Source organism: Crocuta crocuta, unplaced genomic scaffold (genome assembly GCF_008692635.1).
Source record: "Crocuta crocuta isolate KB4526 unplaced genomic scaffold, BGI_CrCroc_1.0 scaffold761, whole genome shotgun sequence".
Taxonomy (NCBI): domain Eukaryota; kingdom Metazoa; phylum Chordata; class Mammalia; order Carnivora; family Hyaenidae; genus Crocuta; species Crocuta crocuta.
Window position 1 is genome coordinate 67,566 of NW_027528354.1, and position 26,384 is coordinate 93,949.

At 38.1% G+C, this 26,384-nt stretch overlaps 1 protein-coding gene across 1 annotated transcript in view; it reads left to right on the forward strand.

The window, feature by feature from the left end:
- The window catches only part of IQCJ (IQ motif containing J), a 79,336-nt gene that overhangs the window by 44,085 nt on the left and 8,867 nt on the right, over positions 1 to 26,384 (forward strand). Inside the window, exons 3-4 of the mRNA XM_077753768.1 lie at positions 15,511 to 15,575; positions 22,260 to 22,340. Of these exons, the coding sequence (XP_077609894.1) occupies positions 15,511 to 15,575; positions 22,260 to 22,340 (146 nt within the window). The remainder of the gene's footprint in view (positions 1 to 15,510; positions 15,576 to 22,259; positions 22,341 to 26,384) is intronic.

A 26,384-nucleotide genomic window follows, 5' to 3' on the forward strand; every position in this document is an offset into this window, starting at 1 on the left:
GAACTCTTTGCATACAAACTCTTATTGACATATAAGACTTAGGGAATTTTTCTTCTAAGAGTAATTTACTAGAGAATAAGCCTCAGGCAACCAAACTGACTGGAGAGACATGAGCTGATGGACTGGTGGTACGTGTTAAATATATGCTTACTGAAACATTAAGATTAAATAAGGGTCAAAAGAGAGAAAATATAGTATATAATGGCCATATGCTATAATGTAGATATAATAAAACTATTAAAAAAAGTGAGGGATAAAAACTGAAGATAGCATATGTAAAAAAATATTAACTATTTTGAGTAATCTCAGTGGGTGGTAGTAGTATTAGTAGTGTTATATGTGTGCTCTTATGTGTATAATATAATTTTGGGATGAATGATTATATAATATTTGAATTCTGTTACCTCATATGTCCTTGAGAACCAGAAGTTTGGTATGGAAGATGGAGATACAGACATATTATTTTAAAAAGTCAAGTAAAAACTCTTCAGTCCTGAAATTGAATTGGAAATCTAAGTATGAGCCCATGAAGTATTTTATTTTATGTCCTACCTCTGTCACTGAGAAGCCTTAGAAACAATGACCAGTGCAGTGATAATGAGCATTGCTACCGGTCAGATTATGGTATTAAAATACCATTTTCCACTAAAAGAAATGAGGGCTCCTTAAAATCATGGCTGATTCTTGGTTTGTGGCAGAAAGTATATAGGTTGGATCATTTTGTCAGAGCAAATATCCAGGAAGTTATCAGAAACTACAGGGCTTGTATCAAAAGGACTCGGGAGCCATCTTAAAGAGGCTCTCACTGGCCCAAAATAGAATAATTTGAGTTTCACTGATAGGAAAAATAATAATTAGAAATACCTAATATTTAATAAGGAGAAAAAACAGTCAAATTTGCTTATATTAATAAATTCTTAGTGATGTTAAAAAAATTGACCACTTTTGCAGGATGACAGAGAACTACTTCATCTTGTAAACTGCTAAAAGAAAATAATCAGGTTTATCCTGCCTCTTTTAGATGAATGTAATAGTGGGTAAGCCAATAGTAAATAAAGTTTTTTAATGAAATTATTTCCTATAATAAATATAATAAAATTATATAACTAGCACATAACCATTTTACACCTCCCACCCTCAGTTAACGGATATAACCATTGAGCTTCAATGGTCTGTCATCAAAGATACGGAGACCACCAGACCAGTATGAGTCTCCGAAAGAACATGCCTCCACCTAAGGCCTTGCCAAAGGAGTCAAACTAAAATTTGATCAAGCTTCTAGATCCTAGAAGCTAGAGAACTTGAGCATGAATTTCATCATGGGCCTATAAATCAGTAAAATCCAGACTAGGAAACTCTATAGTTCAACTTGTCTGGGTTTTTCAACAAACATATTTTAAGGAAAAGAAAAAGATGTAGGGAGAATCTGTAAATTAAAAGAAATTTAAGTACATATTAAAATTGTGGAAAGTGGGAAATACAAAATACTAGTAAGGGTGCAGAAAAACAGATTAACTCATATATTGCAGGTGAGAATGTAAAATGGTTTATCATTCTGGAAAATATTTAACGATTTCTTCTAAAATTAAAAATTCACTAACACTATGACCCAGAAATTGCATTTGTTGACAAAATTATGTTTACACAGTCATATGTACATAAATATTCATAGCAGTTTTATTCATAATAGCCAGAATCTAGAAACAACCTAAACATTCTTCATTTGATGTCTGGTTAAATAAACTGATACATCTATAAATGAAATACTAATCATCAATAAAAAGAATGCATCATGTATGGACCCATTCTGGAATATTCTTGGAAGAAATCCTATAGAGATGGAAAATAGATTAATAGTTGTCAGCATTAGGATTTGGGAGAGGAGGAGAGGCTTGTGGCTATAAAGAGGTAGCATGAAGGAGCCTGTAGTGACATAACAGTTCTGCATCTTGATCATGGTAGTGGTTACACAAAGGTACACATGTGGTAAAATTGCCTAGTACTATAAACACACACACACACACACACGAGTGAATATATAATTGATGAAATTCCAGTAAATTTTGTGAATTATGTAAATGACCATTTCATGGAGTACAGTACAATAGTTATGCAAATTGGGGGATAAAGAGTGAAGGGTGAGTGGGACCACCCTGTACATTTTCCACAACTTTCTCTGAATTTATAATTATTTAAAAAAAATTTAAAAGTGGGCAAGGCTAAACGATAGTAGTTAAGAATGCAAAATTGGGTGAGAATACTATAGCAAAATATAAGGAGGTGGTTACTGTATAAACTGTAGTAATGGGGGTTAATTCTGGAGGGAGGAAGGGAGAGAGTTGTAATCAGGATGGGGCATGTGAAGAGGCATCTGACATGTTTGGTAAGGTTCTATTTCTTGATTTAGAAAATGGGTACAGGAGTTTTCCCTATAATAATTCACCAGGTTAACATTTTTTTTTTTTGGCAAGTGTTGTGTGTTATGTGTGTATTGTGTGTGTACATGTATGTATACATTTTCTAGATTTGCTTTTGTTTGTGGAGCAGAGGAAAAGGTGAACAGGGCCTGTTTAAGCACACACAGTAGATTGCTTTCAGCTAATACTAGACAGCTGCTGAAATCAAGAGGCTTAATGAGCTGGTACAATGCTCTTAGGTTTATGTCTCCGCATTAACAGGGAAAATCTCCAAATGATCCAGGTTTAAGTAATGGAATGCATTCTGAATTGTTAAAATTAAACTATTTTGGTAGCAATGAACATAGACAATGCCATGCTTCACCTTGAGAATGCATGTTTTTAAAGATATCAGGAAATCCATAGGTTTGGCTGTAGTGAATTATAATCTAATGAATTTGCAATTATCATAAATTATTAAGCCACCACAAAATTGTAGCTAATTGGATTCTGAGGTCTATTAAAGCTTATAACCACTCATATTGATATTTTCAAGACCCTCTTACATAAAGTGAACATTTTTATTATTTTGTGTGTGGGCTGCTGAGAGGATGAAATATCAGGACTCTTTTCTTTAAGGAAATGTCCCAGAATGCATTTGGTCTTGTTCAACTTCCATCTGGGTAAATTCTGAGGTAATAACGACCTTTAAATGTGGCATTGTGTATTTGATGGCTGTCTCCCTGCTTCAAAGCTGCTGGTGGCAGAAAATAGCCAGGTCCAGAGTAGACTCTAAACAAATGCTAGCTGGTTGGAGTCTATTGTGTGCATCAGGGTTTTTTGTTTTTTAAAATTCTGGCTGTAACATTACTCAAAGGGGATTCCACTTGGCAAAGGGGAAACATTTACCCACGTATTTTATTAAAGAAGGAATGCATTTGCAGAAGAGCTTTCCAATATAGGTGAGAACATGGATGTTACAGAGCAGATGTAAGAACACAGTTTAAGAACACAGTCATTGGAGAATTCAGGATGAAATCCTCAATTTGGAGATTTTACAGATGTTGAGAGTGACAATTTCCTGTTGAATAGAAGAGTAAGTAATAGTTGATAAGAGAATTTGATGTGAATAGGGAGAAAAGAGAAGAGTGGTATAGTCACCAGCCTGGGGGTAAGAACTTCAATGAGCTAAGAACAAGGAAGTTAATAGCATTCATGAATTTAGCAATCCTGAATGGTGAGAATGCTGGTCCATGTTTTGTTCCAATAATTTGTTATCGTCCCCATTCTCCTTTTACTCATCCTCTACGTTTAGAAAACCACCAGCACCCCCNTTGAGTACGTAGAGATTTCATGTCTAAAAGATACAATAGAAGTTTTAATAACAGCTCAGCTGAGGTTTAATTTCCTCTTTAGGACTTCAGCATTCTTTTTGAACATTCTGCTATAGCTGTATGAGGGGAAAATATCAAATTTAACATACCTTGGTTTAGAGTAAAGTACTTCTTATCAAGATTGTTCACCTACTTGTTATGAAGCAATTTGAGCAATCACCAAAATCGTGAAATCCAATGATACAAATCTAATGGGGAATTTCACATATGAACAGAATAAAGTCATCTCATTGAGAATTCTTATTGGTTTTGAAAAGTGATGCTCTGTTTATATAAACCTAGTATTTTCCGTTCCAATTAGGTTTCTCTCTATTCATGAAAATTAACCTTTGGTTTAAAATAGATTGCCCTTACCTCGGTGGGAAATGTGGCATTGAGTACTAAAAGGTGGGGTTTGGGGAAAGATGTTTATGTGTGTTTTTCCACCTGATGTTAAGGGGTATTTTTCACATGTGGTCACTCATTTCTAAGATAAAAAGAAACATTGCCGTCCAATACACACACACACACACACACACTAAAAAGACTATTCTTCTGCATGATCTGCCTTTGGTGTTACTAGACACACTTGGTACTCAATTTTTAATAGATAATATGCAGGAGGTAAATAGGCATTCTTAATTGTAGTGATGTCATGGATCATCACAGGACAAAGCAGATATGACACACTGTCTTTTGTTCTCTTGTCTATCTGCCTGCCTTGTTCTGTTTTCCTCAGTAAATGCCATTCTTATTGAGTAAGCCTCTAATCTATACTTGAGAATTTTTTGCATCCCAGTTTGGTGCCATTTCTATCACCTTTTCACATTCTGTACATGGGCCAACCATTCTAGTCAATTCTAGCCATTGTCCCACCGTGAGCACATGGATTGACAAATCTTTTCTTGGCCCTCTCTAGAATATCATCTTTCAAACTCTGTCGCCATTCAAACACAAGAGTCAGGCTAATTTGACTGATCTGCATTCTTTCCTGAATGGCAAAATGTTTAAACCAGTTTTTGAATGAAAATAGTTATTGATAACTCCTTGACTACTTAAAACTCATCTTTCCTCAAGCTGCAGAAGGACAGGGCTGCGCCTGCTTATTCTCTCCTCTGTCCCCATTATATACTCTTAGGACAGTGCCTAACATATATGACTATATAATTTTTAAAATAATGAATGGAACAATGAACAAATGAAAGTAAAATTTGCTGACTTGCAGCACTGTTTTTTTTTTTTTCATGTTTTTTCAAGTTCTTTCAATTTCATACTTCTGTGTTATGGCCTCATTTAACCTCTTAAAGTGTCTCTTTCTTCTTTTAATGAATTTTATTGAATATTCTTATTAACACCCACATTATTGCTATGTGTCCAGAATTATGCTGGATGCTAACATTTAATCATGCTTGATGTACCCATGAGATCACCTCACATCTTTTGATAACCTCGTCTTTAATGATTTTTTTTAATTTGCTACAAATTAGGTAATAATAAAATTAAGCTTATTTAATTGTTTTCTAAAGAGGGCTCTAAGCGAAGACTTTACAAGTAAGATGGGTGAGTTTTAGGGGCTGTGTGAGAGGTATCTGGGAGACAGAGAACCAAATATCCAGGAATGGAGACATGCTCCAATACATAGAACTTTCTGAGAGACCATTCTCCATAATTGAGGCAATGCTGTCTTTATTATTTAGTTATAACCTACACACTATAATGTATTATTAATCAATTGTTTCTGTTGCAAAATATTTTCTTTATCATTGTTTTATTTACACCCATATATGGACTGACTCATTCCAAGTATTTGAGCACCTGATCTTCACTCAGGATTTTACTGACATGTTCATGTTCTAAGAGGGTTAAGTGGAGTGGGGATGGGTCTGTCAGAGAAAAGGGCTGGAAGAACATATGGGACAGGGTACATAGAACCATCACACGAGGTCCTGCCAGCTGCAGGGGCTTCGGCTCCACCTGCTAGGTGCAGGGAAGCAAGGCGAGTTTCAAGCAGGTGACTGATCTGATGATGAAGTTGGCATTTTAGGTTGCTCACTCCGGCAGGCAGTGAATCCTTAACTAAGGACAGTTCAAACAGGGAGGGTATGCTCTGGAGACAATTCGAAAATAGAACTGACACAACTGGGTAAGTAATGGAAATGAGTTTAGAGTAAGCTGGGAGAAGATGTCTGGGTGTACACCCATGTTTTGGAGGGACTAGAGAGATATGATAATAAAAATTTAATAATAATGAAGGTAATGAAGATTATCGAGCATCTACTATGTGCCTGGTGCAAGACTGAATGAATAACATGAATTTTTAATCATCAAACAGCTTGGCAATCCTTGGAATTTGGTATAGTTAGTGTCCTCATCTTAAAGATGATGAAACTGGGACTCTAAGGGGTTTCCCAGTCCAAGATCACACACCTTGGAACAAAGCTGGACACCACAGGAACAAGTGAGACATAATTGCTGTCCTCAGAAAGGCACTTCAGGAATCTCCTCATGGGGGGCCAGTATTTTATTGTACACAAAACACTTTTAAATATGTTATTTTCGTTGGTGCTCACATAACACCATGGAGTAGGCATGGTCATCGCCATTTCACAAATATTGAAACTGTAGCCTATGAGTGAGTCATTTGTCTACGATGACAGCAAGTAGATGACAAGTCTGGTTCAGATAAGAAATCTGAGTACTTTGCAGAATACTAGAACTTCTTCATAGGCCTCATGGGTGAGTTATTGCCACTGCTCATTCATGTTGCATGTCATTCATGGGAAAAGAGTGGAGAGGATAAAGTTTAGATTCTGGAATTGGACTGCTTAGGTTGGCATGCTGTTTTTCCTATAAGACCTTGGTCAAGCTATATAATCTTTCTGAGTCTGTTTTCTTATCCAGGTAATGGAAATAATAATTGCATCTTTTGCTATTTTTATGGGGCTGGAGTCATAATTTTAAAAAGATAATTTATACAATGTGCCCGGGACCTAGTAAAATTCAATAAATGTTAGTAGTAATAACAGTAGTTCAAATAAATGACATGACATTAGCTGTGGAAGGGAATGTTAAAGTGTGTAAAATTGCATTTGAGGTGAACTTAAAAGGATTTCAGAAGGTATAGAAGGAGCAATAGTGAAGTTACAGGATTAAGAATATTTTCAACACTGAATATTATTTTTGTTTAGAGATTATGAGTAGGAGAGCTAAATTATTAGAAATGTACTTAAAGAAAAACAATTATGTAATAACATATGTATAGTTCTGGTAAGAGTCACTAAGTTCCTGGACACGGGTGATAGTGGAAGAAATGGAAAGGAAGAGAAGGACAGGTCTCAGTAGAACATGCTGGGAAAGCTCTTCCCAGCATGCATTTGGGTTGCTTCCCCACAAATGAGAAATTCATTCTCTAGTTGTACTAAGAAAAATCTAATCTGGATAGTATTTGCTAAATATAATGGAATACATCCTAGAATCAAGTATTAACAATTTGGAAGTTACATGATGTTCTGATTGCCTGCACTTTGCTTTTGTCCTTTGGCACAGGAAACCAGGAGTTGGTGTATGGATTCACTATTCCACTTTTGTTGTTGTCTGCATTCTGAGAGGTATTTGTTTGATGGCTTGTATGCTTATGTATGAGTTTTCAGCTTGAAGCATGGTATCTAGGGTTTTGTTTTTCCAGAGTACAGAAATGTATAAGATGCAAAAATATCTCTCGCCTAGTGGTTGTACTTAGTATTTCAATTTCAGTTGATTTTTCACTGTTGTCTAGGCGTTCAGCTGAATTAACTCTGAGCAGCATGATTACTTTAAAATTATTACTAATAGTGTTTTAATTTCTCGTATCCTAGAGTGAGTAGGAGTGGGGTAGACTCCTCGTAATGAGCTGAGTATTCATCTTATAATGATAACTTTAGAATGTCTGTGGTCTAAAACTAGCAAAAGTTCTTGAGACCATACATAATCTCAGGGAAAGGAGAAGAACAACATTTAAGCCTAAGTGGTATTTTTCAACATACCTGTCTGACGATGCTGGATCCACCGGATCCATGCAAGTGCAGTCCGATGAAATTGTAGGTGCTTATTCAGATTAGGGCGGAGGGCTGACGTGTGTGGTCTGGTTGTCTAGATCTAGATCCCCTTCCAGATGAGTATCATTTCACATATCTACTCCAGGACGATCTCAGGGTCTGAAATCATCTCAGATCCAAGGTGACCAATAACTGATACAATCATAAGTGGGTTTTTACTTAGTATGTTTCTAATTGGCATCTGTTCAAATGAGCTCCGGTGTTTGGCATTCTCAGAGTTGGCAATCAAAGGGTTTTTTGTTTGTTTGTTTGTTTTGTTTTGTTTTTGTTTTTGTTTTTGTTTTATGTCCTAATGCTTATGAGCATAGCCTGGGTGGTCAAACAAAAATAAAGAATGAGCTGTCACAGCAATTCCCATTGTCATATCTCATGTTGGTAAGTTTGTAAGTTTTACTATGTATGAGGTAGCAAATAATGCCACTGAGAACTGGCATAGTGAGTTTCAGTGATTGTCACTAAAATCACAATCCCTCTGCATCTCATTGGACATTCAAAATATGCTAGAAACAGGTAAATCTCTTTTAAGTCTACTACCTCATATACACCTCATGTGCCTATAACTTACTTGAATGAATCCTTTAAATGAGCTGTTGATGCCCTATTAGCCATTTTTTCCTCCCAAAGAAATTCATGTTCAGCTGCAAGATAAATTCCTGTGTGAAATTTACAGGTTTGTCAGCCATAAAAAACATTAATGCATAATACATAAACAAAATATATGCTCTTTTTGCAAAAAAAAAAAAAAAGAAAAAGGAAAAAAAAGAATTTAGTCTCTGCTTTCCAAAGGGAGAAAACATGAATCTTGCATTTTTATTTCTGATGCCATTTTGCCTTTAAGTAGATGAGATGACTATTAATGCCCATATTCACAGCAGGAGTAGAAGGGAAATGACAGTAAATTGTAAAGCACATTTACATTATAACAAGGCCCAGGGAAGCATTGTAATTCACACAGTTATTTCAACAGAGGTTTGGACTCCCTCCAATTTAATTTTCTGAAGTTGGGCTGTGCAGCTGGGTCATTCCTGGTCTAATCTGGGAAATGTATCTCTTAAGGCTGTGGATCAGAATGCCAGCCTCCCAGCTGTCACCAAGGAGCATCATTTACAGCCACTGAGGTTCCGGGGGCAAAGCATCAGAATCACTTTATGTGGACACAGCAGCCTAGCTAGCTTCATAAATTCTGTTGTAAAGAGCAATAATCAATATTTCATGTTTAATGATGCAGAGCTAAAATTAGTATAGATTTTATGTCTTCTACTTTTCCAAATTATGCAAACATTAGTAACCCCTTTTTTAGTGCCCTTATTACATTTCCATTAAAAAAGGCCAATGTTGGGGGTTTGGTCAGTGAGAAAGCCTGATGATGTTTAATTGAATGATTGAACTGTCAAAAGAGTCAAAAGTGATTTTGACTCTTAACTTTTGTTAAATAGTCACCTTTAGGTTAACATAAAATTATTTTCAACACAAAAAATGATGTATGTAAGTGGCACAGGCTTTGTCACCCATAGCTACACAATGGAGTAAATTACAGATTGTTTCCATGTTTTAAGTTACTTTAAATATTTTGGGATGTGCTGGGAATAAAATGGCCAAGGTATAAGTTAGAAAAGTTAAAAGGTTGGTGTTTAGGCACAAGTGCACACTTTAGAGAAAAAAACAGTTTTGAGTGGATTTCTTATTTTAAACTTATTTAAAGAGCATGCCCTGCTTGTTGAGACAGTAGAAGTGGCAGGGACAGTGTTTTATTATTGGGCAAGTTAAGAGTCTGACTAAGTGGCCACAGGGACGAGCTATCTAACTTTTTAGCTATATTCCCCTGTTTTTGACAGGAGACAAACTTGCTGGGGTAAGGTGAGAGGGAGAGACAGACACAAAAGAAAAAAAAAATCCAGCATCTGCCATCCAGGCTAAAAGTTTACACCCAAGTCACTTCAAAGCAACTCTTATGACAGTGGGAAGCATGGGCTTTGGCAAATAGTCAATCAGTTATGCCCCCTAACAGTACAGCCTGTATTTTACAGCTACTTATAACACAAGTTTCATTTGGGAAAATGGGATTAAGGATATGGAATTGTCTGGTTTGTGCTTGAATAATTCAATTTGTATTCTGCAATGAGGCTTAGCCAAAATTTCAAAAAAGACAGAAGTTAGGCAGAGCATGGTAGAAATTATCACCTTATCTGATGAGTCAAACTGAGCCAGAAAATTGGAGCTAGACTTTTGAGTTGGGACAACTTCTATAGGGTCATCCATCAAACAGACATATTCTTCTGTTAATTAATATGATCAGTTAATTCACTAATTGAATTTGTTGGATTATAGAAAAGCAAATACAAGGATAGGGTAAGCAAAAACAAATTTAGGATCCTTGAGGCATCAGCCAAAGTCCAGTAAGAAGATAGGTGACTCATTTAAAAGGGTGATTGAAAGAGTTAATGAAGTAGGTACATAGATATGGGCACCTTTCACAAAGAAAGGTGAAGCATCTGAGGCTATCAATAATTGGAAAGGCAACAATAAGGAAGGGGAGGGAAGTGAGGGAAAGGAAGAAAGGGAAAGACCTTGGAGGGGCAAGAAAAAGGAGAGGTTATTGGACTATGGCAAGAACCACCTTGTGGATGAAGCCACCCCATGGGAGCTGTGGCCTCTAGTTACACCAGTCTGAGATGGGAGAAAATAAAATAAATACTCCAACTTCTCTCTTCTGCTAACCTCTGATCTTATGTAGTGCCTCCCACTGCTCAGTTTTTACCCAAAGCCATAGGACAAAGGGGCCTGGTTGATAAAGTCCAACATCTTGAGCCTCCTGGAACAGAGGAAAGTGGAGATGAGGCAAGAATTTGAGTAGGGAGATGCTGGTTAAGTGGACCAAAGCTTCAGTTAGGCAAGATGAGTAACTTTTAGAGATGTGAAGTACAACAGTGTACAGTTAACAATACTGTAGTGCAGGATTAATACTTGCTAAGAGGGTAGATTTCAAGTATTTTTACGACACCAAAAACAAAAAGAAAGGAAGGAAGAAAGGGAGAGAGGGAGGGAAGAAGGAGGAAAGGAGGGGGAGGAAGAAAGAGAAAGAAAGTGGTAACTATGTAAGGTTACATTATTTCACAAAGTTTATACACATCAAATCATTGAGTCATACACCTTAAATATATACAGTTTTAAACCGTCAATTATACCTCAATAAAGCTGGAAAAAATGTAATGTTAAATAAAAAAGAAAGCTACTGAATGATGAAAAAAAAAGTGTATTGGGAGAGGAGGTAGAGAAGAATCAGCAGAAGACGTGCAGTTTCTTGGGATTTTTTGGGCCATTAAACTACTAAGATGTCTTTTCACCTCAGTGAGAATAATGCATTCAATGCATTTATAATTCATTTATTCAACAATTATTAAGTACCTCCTGAATGCCTCATTGGGGAATAGACATCTCGATGTGAGTAGGTCACCATCTCTGACTTCAAGGATCTTAGGGGTAAGGTAGCAGGTGTGTCAGGTAGAGTGGTAGTGCTAACATAGGGATCACCATGGATTGCTAAGGAAGCAAGGTGAGGTATCTGACCTTCCTGTTGAGTCTGGGAAGCATCCGTGGAAGAGGCTAATGTTGGGCACTTCCTGAAGGAAGAGTGGGAGTGAGCCAGTAGAACAATTGAGGACACAGTGTCATTGACTGTCCAATAAGAGAGGATGTGAGTTCCAGAATGGTGTGAAGTTTCATATGACCATACTTAGGGACAGAGTGTGTGAGGCGGGGCACGTGAGGCGGAGTGGGGAGACTGGTGGGCCCTGTTGCACCAGACCTTGGCTGAGGAGTTTGGAATCTATCCTCAAAGCACTGGGGAGCTACTGTTGGTTTCTAGTAGGGAAATGGCATTGCCAGATCTGAAATCAGAGACGAAAAGACTAGTGGGAGAAACCAGTGATGGAAGGGACCAATTTGTGTATGTTTTTAACGGTAAATTGAAACAAAATTTTCTCAAAAAGTAAAACTCCCAAGTGAAGATCTGTTGAGCAAGCAACCTCCTTATTGATTTCCAAGAAAATGAGGACATGGCTTGGAACTTCCAGGCCCATTGAATTGAAGTGTTTTTGTATAGTTAGCTTAAATAACCAAATGATGAAATCAATCCTCCAAATTGTCAGCAGAGCAGCTGTTCAGAAAGCTCTTGTTAGTCATTGACCTTATGTTTAATATGATTTCCTAGAACGTGGATAGTGAGATTGAATAAAGTACTGCATCAAAGCCCTCCCCACACAGCAAGCTCTCTGCAATGAAAGAACCAAGGAAAGGAGAGTGGCTGGCACAGAGTGCAAAAGCTCTTTATTTCCTGCCCCCCAAATCCCCAGGGAAAAAGAAAAGAAGAAAGCACACCACAGGGACATCTTAAAGAAGAAAGTGCTGGCACTACCAACAGCTCAGTCTCTTTGCTAATCATAATGCAGCGGGTAAAAAAAGAACAAGTTTATGACCTAAAAATCCTCATCTTGTTTTCTAGAATAACTATGGATTCTTATTCGACCTGGGATGGGGTATAATGAAGGATTAGGTGGGAGATTTGGAGGTTTGGGGGAAAATAGAGGATGAATGTGGAGACTTGTTCTTAGAATAAGAAACCAGCCTCTATTGTGCTGAAGAGTTAGTTTTACCGTGAAAATAAAAAGCCATGTATAAGAGTGAAAAGGATTCTTTATCAATCTGTCTAGCTACCTACCTACCTATTGATCATCTTTATCTTCCTACCCACTCATCATGTATACATTCAGTACATGTATAGTACTGGCTTCCACTTAACTGTGAAAAGCAAACATGTAAGAGTTAAAATAAAGAGTTTCACACATCATGTACATGTAATGAAAGAGAGAGGTATAATTGTACTAACAGCATGGAAAAAGTAGTTCTGACAACTGAATATTTCATTTAGCTTAAGCTTCAAGGCAAAATAAACAACCTCTGTAAGACTTATAAGTTGTTATTGTTGATGAAAGAAGTGCATTATTATGTCAGAAGGGGAAAATATCCCTTAGTAGTAAATCCTAAAATTTTATTCTTTTGTATGAGAGAAGCTGTAGCAAAATGTATAATGCTTTATACAGCAGTTTTGCAGAAGATGCAGAAATGTTCTTTATATGAGGTTTGTTATACAAATATTGGATATAAAAGCAGCAGCCTTAATAAAAAGGAATAAAGACCATGACCTGCTTCATCCATTATTCTTCTGAATAGCACTTTTTTTTTTAAGAGACTGACAAAACACAACAAAGTAAACAACTGCCCAGTTCTGAAGTTTTATAGTCCCATGCCTCATCTAGTTAGGGTTTTGTATACTGTAGCCCTAGGTTATAGCTCAGACTGTCATTTCTGAGTTTGGATTCGTTCAACTGAAAGAAAATAGAAATCTCAGCCAAAAGTGCCTTAAGCAAATGGGAGAATCTATTGGCTCATGAAACTGAAAAGTCCATCAATATGCTGGTTTCAAGATCCAGTTTGACCCAGAAGTTCACAGTATGATTAGGGCACTGGCTCCTTGGCTGTTTCCTTGGCATCCGTCCTTTCTGCTATCTTTTTTCTCCAGTTAGTAGTTCTTACCCCACACAACATACTTACATTGAAGTTCCAGGTTTCTTCACTTCAAAATCCTTACATTCTAGAATTCAGAGAGGGAAAAAAAATTATTCCACAAATACGAAAGTGAACTTTAAACAATTAATATTGGTTGAGCAACTAATTTCAAAATATAATGCTGAGTGAATTAAACCAGACACAAAAGTATAGTATGAAGTTCTAGAACAAGCCAAATTAATCTATGGTGATAGAAATCAGAACCAAGCTGCCCTTTGAGAGAGGAACTTCCTAGAGAGAGATATGTTCTTTATTTCATTTTGGGTGGTGGTTCTACCAATATATGCATTTGTCAAAAGTCACATATCATAAATATACAGTATGACTTTATATTTATGATATGTGTATTCCACACACTTGAAAATGAAAGCCTAGGTACTAAAAGATCATGCTGGCTGATGTAAAGAGAATTGACTGAAGTGGACCAATATGGGAAACAGAAACAGGAGACTCACCATTGGCTTAGACCACACTAGAAGTAGTGGTCAAGTCCTGGATGTATTTTGAAGTTGGGATCAGTAAGATTAGCTGATTGATTGTGTTTTGTGAGAAGAACAAAGGTATGAAAGTGATTCTAGGCTTTAGCTCTGTGTATCTAGATGAATAGTGATACCATTTGCTAAAATGTGGAAGAAGTGATAAAGAAGGAGGTTTGGGTTGGAGGGCAGAGTCAAGGAAATCAAGACTTTGGCCTTGAACTTGAGATGCCCATTATAAGTGTATATGGAGCTATCAAGTAGGCAAGCAGATATAGAAGAGTGGAGTTTAGAGGAGAGGTCAGGTACAAATATAAATTTAAAGCCATGGAACTAGATATGACCTCCTGAGGAATGTGGATTGATAGGGAAGAGGACAGAGGCCTAGGATAAACTGCTGGCATGTTTCCAGAGGAACGAAGATTTTATAGGAGTGAGGAGGATCTGGGAGAATCAAGGAGAAGAAAGGGTCCCATACTGCCTTTAGACCATGCTGGATATAGCATGTGAGACATAAATGACCACCTCTTAAGCAGGCTGCAGGGGAGATGATGTGTTCAGGGCCTCAGCTAAGTTTCTCAGCAAAAATTCTGTATATCCTAAAACTCTTTTCTAAATGGTCTTTTGATTTTCTTGCTCTAACAGAAATTTAGCTGTCCCAGAACAGTGAGGCAAAGTACAGTCAGAATAAGTTGAAGGATATGTTCAAAGAAGTTGAGGAGATAGAGGATTTTGCTAATGACAGACTATGAGCTCCAAAGAGCTCAGGGAAAAGGCTGGAGGGACTGGGGAGAGGTTGGTAACTGGGTCAAGTTCTGGGATGCACAATACAGTATAAAGTTAAAGAAACTGAGGAATGAAGGATGACCTAGGAGACTTGGATATCCGGTGGCTTAGAAGCATATTGAGATTAGTCCTGATGGTCTTTTAGGGACAACTGTATAATTAATTCTAACTGAGGCATCCTCTTGGAGCTTACTCATTTTTTGTGATGAGGCAAATAGTGGCCTCTGTCCTATCCCTGAATCACTGTGGCCTGAAGAATGGGATTACAGAAACCATGGAAGCCTAAAATTCAGGGAAGTTGTGTATGTGCGCATGTGCACATTTGCACATGTATGAGCACTATGACTCGGAGATGAGGTTACCTAGAGTTACCAAGAGACAGGAGAGGATGGCTGCTGAATGGCCAAACCCAGCACATGCTCATTAGAGCCCTTCACCCAGCAACCAGCAAGCTTAATACTGTTGACAGAGTAAATTTGGGAAGAGTGTGAGTGGATCCATATAAACACATCCCCACTCTGGAAAAATAACAGGAAGCATTATCTTTAGTGCGTTAAAAAAATCACACAAGTTGAGTGGCAGTATTGTATTCTAATTTGATCAAGGGTCAAATTGAATTGTATGTCTAAGCACTTACCCATTGCAAAGTCCAGAACTCTTAACAGCGTGTTATCTCAATTTTGCAAACAATTGTACTCAAATATTATTACCCACAAGTACATGAGGTCAGTTTGTAAGATATTTCTTTTCTTTTTCACAGGAGGAAATGAAAAGATTGCAGAATCCTTTAGAACAAGTTAATGATGGAAAATATTTACTTGAAAAGTAAGTAAAAAATACCAAAGGATATTAATTATATTTGGGGTTTAAAAGCTTGGATGAAAAAAATAAAAGGAAAAAAAACCACACCTAGTAAGGCAAAAATTAATAAGTAAATTTGACAGTTTCTTATGTTATCATTGTGGTCAGGAACTCAGAAATGTGGCTTGTTTGATATATGGCTAGATAGATTTATGGCTAGTTGAGCTATGATATACAAGCTGTACTGATTAACAGATTAGTATGATGCACGGTGATGTCTTGGTGCTGTGTCTGAGGGCTTAAAACTTAACAACCCTGCCCTGTTTTTGGCTTTTAATCAATGGAGTGTATAGAAGGCAGTCATAAAATTTGCACAAAGCTTAAGGGTAACACTAAGACCAATAGAATTAACATTTAAAATAATACTACAGAAAGGTGCCTGAGCGACTCAGTTAAGCCTCCAGCTTTGGCTCAGGTCATGATCTCATGGTTTGTGGGTTTGAGCCCTCCACTGGGCTCCATGCTGGCAGTGTAGACCCTGCTTGGGATTCTTTCTCTCCCTCCCTCTCCGCCCCTCCCCGACACCTCCACTCCCCTTCTCTCCCACTCACGTGTTCTCTCTCTCAAAATAAATAAATATACTTAAAAATATAATACTGCAGAGTGGAACAAAATTGAGCTAAAAAAAGCAAGAAAGATAAATTCAATGTAAGTGTATTTTTCACTTAGATTTTTAAAAAAATGTACAATTAGATACATCAGAGATATATTCTGATTTCAGTTTGTGAGTAGATGCTTGGAGGTTTTATCTGATGTTAACACGGGACCATAATTTTATATGGCTTCTAAAAATATTACCACAATATTAGACTGATAATAGCGTGCATTGTCCAGATAAAAGAAAAAGTGAACTGTCATTTACTGAGCATTTCTAATTATCTTCCATATCAGTGAATGCTTACAGATATTTCCTCATAGAATTCTGATTACAGCCTTCTGACACAGAGATTATTTCCATTTTTCAGAGAAGGAAAGAGGCTCAGAGAGCTTTCAGCACTTGTCTAAGTATTTTTATTAAGAGTAGCAAGGGTGAAAACCAAAACCATATATGGATGCCACCAGAGCTCTTGCTCTCAACCACCAGCTAAGTCTCAGTGCCAAGGCCGCGTGGGTGCCACTCATGGCTCTGGGTATCACATTTAAGAAAGCACAGACATTCCCAAGAGCACTAGAGGAAGTCAATTAAAATTGTGAGCCTGGGTGGCTCAGTCATTTGAGCATCCGACTTCGGCTCAAGTCATGATCTGGCGGTTAGTGAATTGGAGCCCCGCATCGGGCTCTGTGCTGAAAGCTCAGAGGCTGGAGCCTGCTTCAGATTCTGTGTCTCCCTCTCTTTCTACCCTTCCCCTGCTCACACTCTACGTCTCTCTCTCTCTCTCAAAAATAAATAAAGAGAGCTTTAAAAAAATTTAGTTTCTGGAGCCATGTAAAACTACTACAAAGAGCTAAAGATGTGTACTTGGAGAAAAGAAATCTCAGAGGGAACATAATGGTTTTCCTTAAAGGTTTGAAGGAATTTTCCCATTAAAAGGGGCCAAAATGGGGCACCTGGGTGGCTCAGTCGGTTAAGCGTCTGACTTCTGCTCAGGTCATGATCTCACGGTTTGTGGGTTCGAGCTCTGTGTTGGGCTCTGTGCTGACAGCTAGCTCAGAGCCTGGAGCCTGTTTCAGATTTTGTGTCTCCCTCTCTCTCTCTGACCCTCCCCTGCTCATGCCCTCTTTCTCTCTCTCTCTCTCTCTCTCTCAGAAATAAATAAAAAAAAACATTAATTACAAAAAGGGGGGACAAATTGCTCTTCTTGCTCTAAAGGGCATAACAAGAATCGGTGAGCAGGATTTATGGAGAAAAAACTTTGTGACTCAGAAAAAGAATAACGTTTGTAAAAATTCAGCCTGCCCAACAGAATGGAATTCTTTAGTAAGGAGTGAGATGACAGATACTAGAAGTTCCCATCTGATACGCTGTTGAAAACATTCCTGAAAATGGAAAATCTTGAATATGGTTCCTCTTTCTGATTTTATCCTAGCTTTGTGAGTCTGGACAAATTATTTAACCACCCTGAACACAGTTTCCTTATCTTTAACAGTGAAGTGAACAACACTGACTTGGCAGTTGAGATGAGGGCCCTAAATAAGACACCCACAATAGCCCAGTGGCTTCAATGTCAACCCCTTCTCTTTCCATCTGGGTGGCTGTTTGGACTAGACATGTTCAGGTTCATTCTGTCTCCATGGTTCTAAGAATTTTCCATGTCATCACTTGAAGGACAGTTTCAGCTATTTGATCAAATAAAGTTTCTGGGTTATCTTCAGATTCAATTTATCTTTATTATGGTGTGCCCCTCACCACTACCATCACTAGCAGTATGTAAATAATAACTAAAAAGTTTTTGACTGTGTAACTAGAAGGATTTTCCTCTATGGAGACTAGTGTGCTAATGACATTAGATAAGTGGTTCTTCATCTTGGATGCCCTTAGAATCACCTGGAAGTTAATAAAGATGGCATAAGCCTTGGCATAAGCTCTACCCTAGACAAATTGATCTGAATCTCCGAGGATGAGATCCTAAAATTAGTATTTCTTAAAGCTCCCTCTATTTACTTCTAATGAGGAGCTGGGATGACAACCAGTGGTGTAGGTACATTTTAGATTCCTTGTAGTTATTCAGTAATCTCACATAGCTTAATTTTCTTAGGACACACTTTCTCTGTGAAGTTCAGACCTTTTGACGTGGGGCTGCTGAGCCAATGGTCAAGAATGAATTCTTGAGATGTTTTTGGTGCAAAAAGGTGTTTTTATTAAAGTATAAGGACAGGACCCATGGGAAGGAGGAGCTATACTGTGATTGTGAGGAGCAATTGATTATATACTTTTAGGTTGGGTGTGGGGGCAGGTAGAGATACAGGAAGTCTTTTAAGATATTTCCATATGTTACAGAAGACTTACAGGATCCTGGAGGTCTCGCCAGGTTGCTTTACTTTCTAGCATAACATCAACATTAAGGCAGCCATGAGTTCCTTGAGGAATGTCATACTCTTCATGTCTCAGGTATTTATCAATGGGCTGTGAGTTGTAAGGAAATTTAATTTTATCTATATTTTTCTTGTCTTTGTTCTCCTCATCACTTTTATCTATTAAATCGATTTTAGTGTGAGAAGTGAACTCCAGAAGTTTTTTCTTGCTAATTGATCACAGTTCTGTATTAAACTTGTCACTAATCCCAATGTGTATCTTTCCCAGCTCTCTGCTCTCAGGAAGATTTGTGAGGATTAATGGCATATATGTGGGCTTCTGCCTCCTCTTTCCTCCCCTGTTCTTTCCTTCTTATTGTCCAGAAGCCTGGGAAAGCTAAAAACTTCTGGAAATGGCCAGTCTGCTTTGCATGCTTATTTTTCCTCATCATGATTGAGGAATTCCAGAGATGGGAATTAAGGTCTCCCCTCAAAGCACACAGGCCTGTGGGGTAAGCTTCTCTTTCATGTTTGGCCAGGACCGAGAGAGAGAACAAACAATGGCTGCCAGCCCTAACGGCTATACCCATTTGCCTGCAGTTTTAGAGATTTTCCTGGTTTGCTTCGGGGCAGGTCTGTGTCCTTGAAAGCTGTCAAAATTTGATTGAAAAACTGGTGTACTCTGAGTGAGCAGTTAGGCATTTCATTATAGCTGTAGCTGACTTAGGTGTTGATGTAAATCATCTCAGCTACTTGAAATGACCGTAAGTTAAGTGATAGTGGTGTCATAGCAGTTGATCAGTTATTCCCCCTTGGAACATTACGTTTATTCTGAATGCTCAACAGGGTTTTGTGGTAGACAGCCAGTATGAAGGGAGGGGAAGCTGCAACTCTCTTCTACTTGAGACTACATGCCGTGCCAGTCTAGGTCATTTGTATACACATACGTGCACATATTCAATAATGCTTTCTATGTGCTCATAAACAGAAGAGTAATTAGTAATGCCATTAATTAAGAGCTTGCTTACGACTCTGTTGTTTTTGATAATCATTTATTAACTTAAGTAAGACCTTAGGGTGATTGCTATTTGTTGTACATACTGAATCAAGTTGGGTTTCTGGTGCATAATATAGGATTGCAAGTCACACGTTCACCTCACATATAATCATTTTATTGCCCACAGGTAATAACCCACAGGTTATTGATGGAATGAGATAAAGCTATCCAATTAAAACCTACAGGTTTTCATAGTTTATAGTTTGTTGAAGATGTATAAATTACAACTGCAAATTATAATTTATTAATATTATAAAAATTCTGTTTATGAAAACTTGAGTTTTGCCTTTGGTTGCTGCATAACTAGAGGTCCCACAGCACCTCACATGTATTCCTATTGCCCGATTTACTAATATGCTATTAAGGGGTTTAGTTAACAAAATCTTTTTTTTTTTAATTTATACATTTTTTTAAAATGTTTTATTTATTTCTAGGAGAGAGAGAGAGAGAGAGCGAGCGAGCAGGGGAGGGTCAGAGAGAGAAGGAGTCACAGACTGAAACAGGCTCCAGGCTCTGAGCTGGCAGTCAGCACAGAGCCCAACGCAGGGCTCAAACCCATGAACCGCGAGATCGTGACCTAAGCGAAAGTCAGACGCTTAACCGACTAAGCCACCCAGGCGCCCCAAGTTAACAAAATCTTAAAGTATCTTTCTTATAAGGCCGTTGTCCCTACAAGATCATGAAATTGTAAAAACAACACTTTCTATGTCAACTGACATGCATTAGGTCCCTCTGTGTTTCCCCTTTAATAAAATCTATCACTCTTACAGTTACTTGTTTAATATCCACCTTCTCTTAGATTATAAAACCATAGAACAGGGAACATGTCTAGTGTTTTCACTATTGTGTCACTTGTGTTTTGCATCATTTCCGACACATAGAATAAACACAATATATTTATAAATGAATGGATAAGGATGAATTAATAATGGACTCAGAATACCAATGGCATAGAGCAAAGAGTACAGTCTTGTACTGTATTGACCCCCCAATATCCCAGCTGGACCACCACAAAGCTATATTGTGCTGATGGCACCACCTACTGGCCCTGTAGGAATTTATCTGCTCTACCATGTGTTTCTCCACCTTTTGGTTATTCCTTTGTAAAGGGGAGAAAGTCCTAGAGATACTTCGAGCTCAATTTTTTTCCGTATCTTTTTCTTTTCTTTACTAGAACCACAGTCTTGGTCCTCATTATCAGACAATTTGAATACCCTTCTAAATATTTTCCATCACTCTCCTTGTTCACTGCTACTAATAATCACCCTTAAACATCCCATTCAGGTTTTCCTGCTTCAAATACTTTATGTTTCCCCACAGTAATATTTTTCACACTATAAGTTAACAATCCACTGATGGTTTGTTAAATCACTTTGATGGTTCACCACTGAAATATAATATTAAAAAATCTGAAATATAATAAAAAATATCAGCATACATTACATGTAGTTGGGGAAATAATGTTTCCTGAAATTTTTGTTTCAGCTTTGTTACAACATATGGACACATATGCACATACACACACGTACACACACACACACACACGCACACACACCCTTAGCACATGCATGTGTCTTGGATTGGGATGTCCAATATTTGACCTATGAAAACCACAGTCAGTAGCATTAAGTTTTTTGTGGTCATGAGACTTGAATTGCAGTGTGGTTTCTGCTGTACAGTGACTTGAGCATTACCTCTTTGAGCTTCAGATTTCTCAATACGAAAATACGTAATTGGTAGAGGCTGCTGTGAGAATTGAATAAGATAATACATATAAAATGTTTATGACAGTGTTTTGTTTATATTATGTGGCCAACAACTATTAGTTTTCTGCTTATCCAAACTTATCTCCTACTTTTATCCTCCACTTTCACCAGATTGTTCTTTGTTATCTAAAAATAGCCTGAGGTTTTTCACCTCTAATCTTTTGTTTTAATATCTGTCTCATATGTATTACCTTTCACACCTTAACTTAACCTAATTCCTGTCCATTCTACAAAACCCAGATCAACTACCACCATCTCCATGAAATCTTCCTTGATCATTGTAACACCCAGTGATTGTCTAATAAGCTCATTGGAAGCGGTGATCATGTATCTATGGATATAGAGTTTTCCAGGGCAGAGATTCATGCTTTGTTCATAGTGGGAGCTCTGACAAAGCTTACAGAATGAAAGAGGGAAAGGTTCAATGGCAGTGGCGCCACTGGGGTGAGAATGAATGAGATACTTTCTCTACAACTTGGACAATGCCACTGGATTTATAACACTCTCCTTATGTTTTTATTCTCCCCCTGAAGTGGCCCAATATTCTGCTTATCACTTTGCTTAAAGGAAATGACTTTCATGCCTTAAATATGAATGTTGAGCTGAGGAGTAAAAATCAAAAGAACAGCAAAGGTTAAAAGCAAAACATCATTTTCTTTTTATGGTGTGATTATTTATCCATTATCCATAAATAGGAGAATTTAAGACTCTGTGAATTCATTAAAATGAAGAAAATTGGATATATATCTGCTTTTTCAAATAGATATAACTTATCAATATTATTGTTACAAAGATTTATTTAACTATAAATAAATATAAATTTATATATTTAACTATAAATAACTATATTTGAGGCATTATTTCTGTTTCTAGTCACCAGATGGCCATGGATATGGAGAATAATATTGAAAAATATCACCTCAATCTACAGCCTCTGGAATCAAAGGTGAAAGTGTAAGTTATTTCAAAGTTTACACTAAAGCACTATTTACAATTTTTGTTTTATGGAACTTTTAGACAACTCTGGGATTTGGGGGTATAAGAATTAAACATTTACTTCATATTTGTGTGTTAAACATTTCTGTTCTGAACAGCAACAAAGCCGTTTTGGGTGAACAGCACCATCTACTGGATGGTGTGGGGGGAATTATTTTATTGTCATCGGAACATCATTTCTTGGTTTTTGACTTTTAGGCAGAGTGCAGCTCTTCAGCATCCACTAGCTTTTTCCACTGTCTTTTATCTTAGTAACTTGGTCAGTTCCACCTCGGGACAACTTGGTTATTTTTATATCAGGCCATTTCTTTCTCTGTCTGTCTGTCTGTCTGTCTGTCTCTCTCTCTCTCTCTCTCTCTCTCTCTCACACACACACACACACACACACACACACACACACACACACACACGGCTTAATGTTCTGAGAAGCATGTACCCCAAAATTTAAACATATATGAGCCTGGCTAGGATCACTGATAATTTACAGAAAAGCCCAAAGAAGAATCTTTTAAAAAAAGAAGCCACCCTGAAGAAGGGAGACTTCAGGTGTACAGCTTTAAAGAACAATAAACTATGGATTTAGGAACTGAGACAGAAATGATGGAGATATACAGTACCCTTCTGGATAAAAGCAAATATTAACATAAACCCCTGTAAATCTACATTAGCCCTGGATATCAGTAAAAAGCTTGTCTCTGAATGGGAACTTAGGGATACCTTCAAGATAAAGTTCTAACATGGCTTCTGAACCTGTTGAGTCCCCCACTAGAAACCTCTGTGTCATGCTTACTAAGTGAATAATAAATTAGGCTGCCAAATTTATGCAAGCAATGTGTCAGCCTCACTATACAGGATGCTAGTTTTCTTTAAACTATTCTTTTTTTTTTTTTTAATGTTTAATTTATTTCTAGGAGAGAGAAAGAGACAGCAAGAGCAGGGGAGGGTCAGAGAGAGAGGGAGTCACAGACTCTGAAACAGGCTTCAGGCTCTGAGCTGGCAGTTAGCACAGAGCCCGACGCAGGGCTCTAACCCACGAACCCGCGAGATCATGACCTAAGCGAAAGTCGGACGCTTAACCGACTAAGCCACCCAGGTGCCCCTTCAGGATGCTAGTTTTCAAACATAGGTTATTTTACCCTTAGGAATTTTCTCATTAAGATAACGTACTCTTAAATGAAAAAGTGCTGGAATGGAAAGTTGTTTGTGTGAAAAATTAGAGTATTCATTTGAATGATGAAATGAAGCTAGGAATCCTCCGTGGGCTTTTTTGGTTTTCATCCTCTCTAGTATGTATAGACAGAGGGGCAGATGCCAGGAGGAGGAGCAGGCAAAGGAAAAAATTTCTCTGCTGGAGATTCCAGCCAACTCAGAGATTCTGGGACTTAATGTGTAGCTGGCTTGATGGAGGAGTCTCAGGTCAGTGAGGTGCACAAAGAATGGTTTTATCTCTTCTAATAACTCTGAACCCCATTTCCACTCACTGGAGGGGGATGAGGGAGAGAAAACTTAATCCTGTCCAATAATGGAATTTGAGTCCCATCGGAGAATTTAGTCCAGTTCAGTGACTCTGGTCTAATCTGGTTATTAAATTCCCAACTCTCGTGACAGGTTGAACATCTCCCCTCTACACAGATTAGACTTTTCCTGTAGCTGTGCAGTCCGCTGTCCTCTCTAGTCTCCTCTTTCTCTAGTTACCCCTACTCCTTGGTATCCACTCTCCTACCCCCTCATGTGCTGAACACCCACCTGCCCCAAGATTTTCATTAACGGTAAACAGTTAGCTCCCAGGCCGTTGTTTCCTTAAAAATTGCTCTAGGGGCCGGGACGTTGTGGGAAGGGTCACTCTGTCTTTCCTGAGTCTCCCACCAATGGTGTAGGTTGTGTCTGTCATTGTGTCCCTTGCTCTGCTGGGACTGTCTCCCTCAGGCTAACTTTGGCATCCTCAACAGGGTGAATCTTGGCATACCCTCCTCCCCACTTCCCAAAGAATATTCTTTAGACCTGCAGAGTGCCGGATATGAAAAGTGGGACCTTGTCCCAGGTTCAAGAGTACTGTTACACTGCACAGACTTTGTGTTAAGGTCTTTTTTTTTGTTGGTGGGAACCAGCTGAATGTCTGTTTTCCCCTGGTAGGTAGACAGAAGTGAGGGAAGTGACAGTTACTACACTATAAAATCTGCTTTCCTGGAAACTCTCCTCTTGCTTCCCTGATGAGGAAGAGAGAGGGAGAGTAAGTTTCAGTGAAGGTTTTCTGGACAGTCCAACCTCTGCAACCCCTGAGGTGGGATGCATTTTGGCAGGCCAGTCTCTAAGTGTAAAAGATAATAAGGCAAGATGAGAACTGTTCTTAGTTCCTCCATTTTATACCTGCACTAATGGGAACCCAAGGTGGGGGTTGGATGGGGCAGGAAAGACTCTCAGTTGTTTCCTCATACTCAGGCCAACTAAAAAGAAAAGAATTTGATAAGAAAGCCTAAACCTCTATGTGGAGTGCAAAGTGTCCGTGGAAGAACGTATAAACCTCCAGGGAAAAGACACATGTGAGTATGGAGGTGGAATTTAGATGAAATGTCAGGAGGGTACATTATCTGGTTCACAAATGTGACTGTTAACAGGTAATTTTGAGTTTTAGAGTTGGAGGATCAAAGGACCGCATCAAAAGGGCAAAAGCAATCAAGATTGCACAGCTATTAATATAAAGTCGTTTTGGGTAGATGAAAGGCAGGCTTTGTGAAGATCAAGCAAAGGCAAGCCTCTCATGTCAGAACATTTTGTTAAAGCGAAGGCTCTCAATGCAACTCTAAGACTAAAGACAGATATGTTGTTAGGAGGCAAGGTTGGAATGAGGGCCTGAGGAGGAAGGTGCACATCAAGGAGCACAGGCTTTAGCAAGGAGGCCTGACTGCAGAAGAAGGAAACGGATTCTCCAAACCCCATAAAACTCTACCCTTTACACGGGGTCATACCTTGCATGTCATGATAAGACCTGAAACACACCTTCTGTGCAATCCCTGTCCTGATGTTTTAACCATACATTTATTTTGTTATGGGACAACATAGACCTCTATTGAATACAAATCATCTTTTGCAAGTCTGCTTATTAAATGTGCCCAGTTTTTCTCCTTAGTTTTATTAATGTATTTGATTTAGTGTTAAAAAAAAAAGAGAAACATTTAGATTCTATAGAAGACAGAGAGAGAGAGAGAGAAAGAGAGGAAGAGAGAGAGAGGAAGAGAGGAAGAGAGAGAGAGAGAGAGAGAGATGGGCAGACAGACAGACACACTGGAGGAAAAAGACAATTCCCAAAAGAATTTAAAAGAGATTTCTCAATAAAGCCTTGTTAAACTGCATTTATTTGAGAGTAATGCCTATCAACTTTAGTCAAAAGCTTAATTAAAAGAAGATATGAGAGAAGAGTGGTTGAGAGCACAGACTTTGGAGTTAGAGCAAATAGGACAAATCCCAGCTCTGCTTTGTACTCACTGTGTGACCCAGGAGCACTGCTTACCTGTCTGGGCCACAGTTGTGCTCCTTTATACAGTGAGAACACTAACTGTGTCTTAAGGGACTATAGTGGACTTTCAATGAGAAATCTCCCCTCCCCAGAAAAATTCTGACAGAATGTGTCTTTTCCATGGGAGTTACACTGTTTCCCACTATGTTTTTATGCCAAACTGGGCAAATAAGATATTGCCTGTAAAGATCCTCAGGAATCCGGCATATCATAGTGATGTGTGTGATTAGCACATGTTACTTAAAACTTTTTGAAAGTGTTTGATTTTCTTAAGTAATTATAATGATTTATCTAGGGCCTCTATTGGTCAAGTTTGAGGCTGACGTAGATACCTTGACTCCTTGCAAGAATTACACAAAGGTTATTGTTATTCCCATTTCCTGGATAAGCACAATGTAGGCCAGTAACTTTAGCGTTTTGCCCAAAGTCCACAGCTAATGATAAGTAAAACTGAGCAAAAACCTACATCTCTCTAAACACATTTAGTT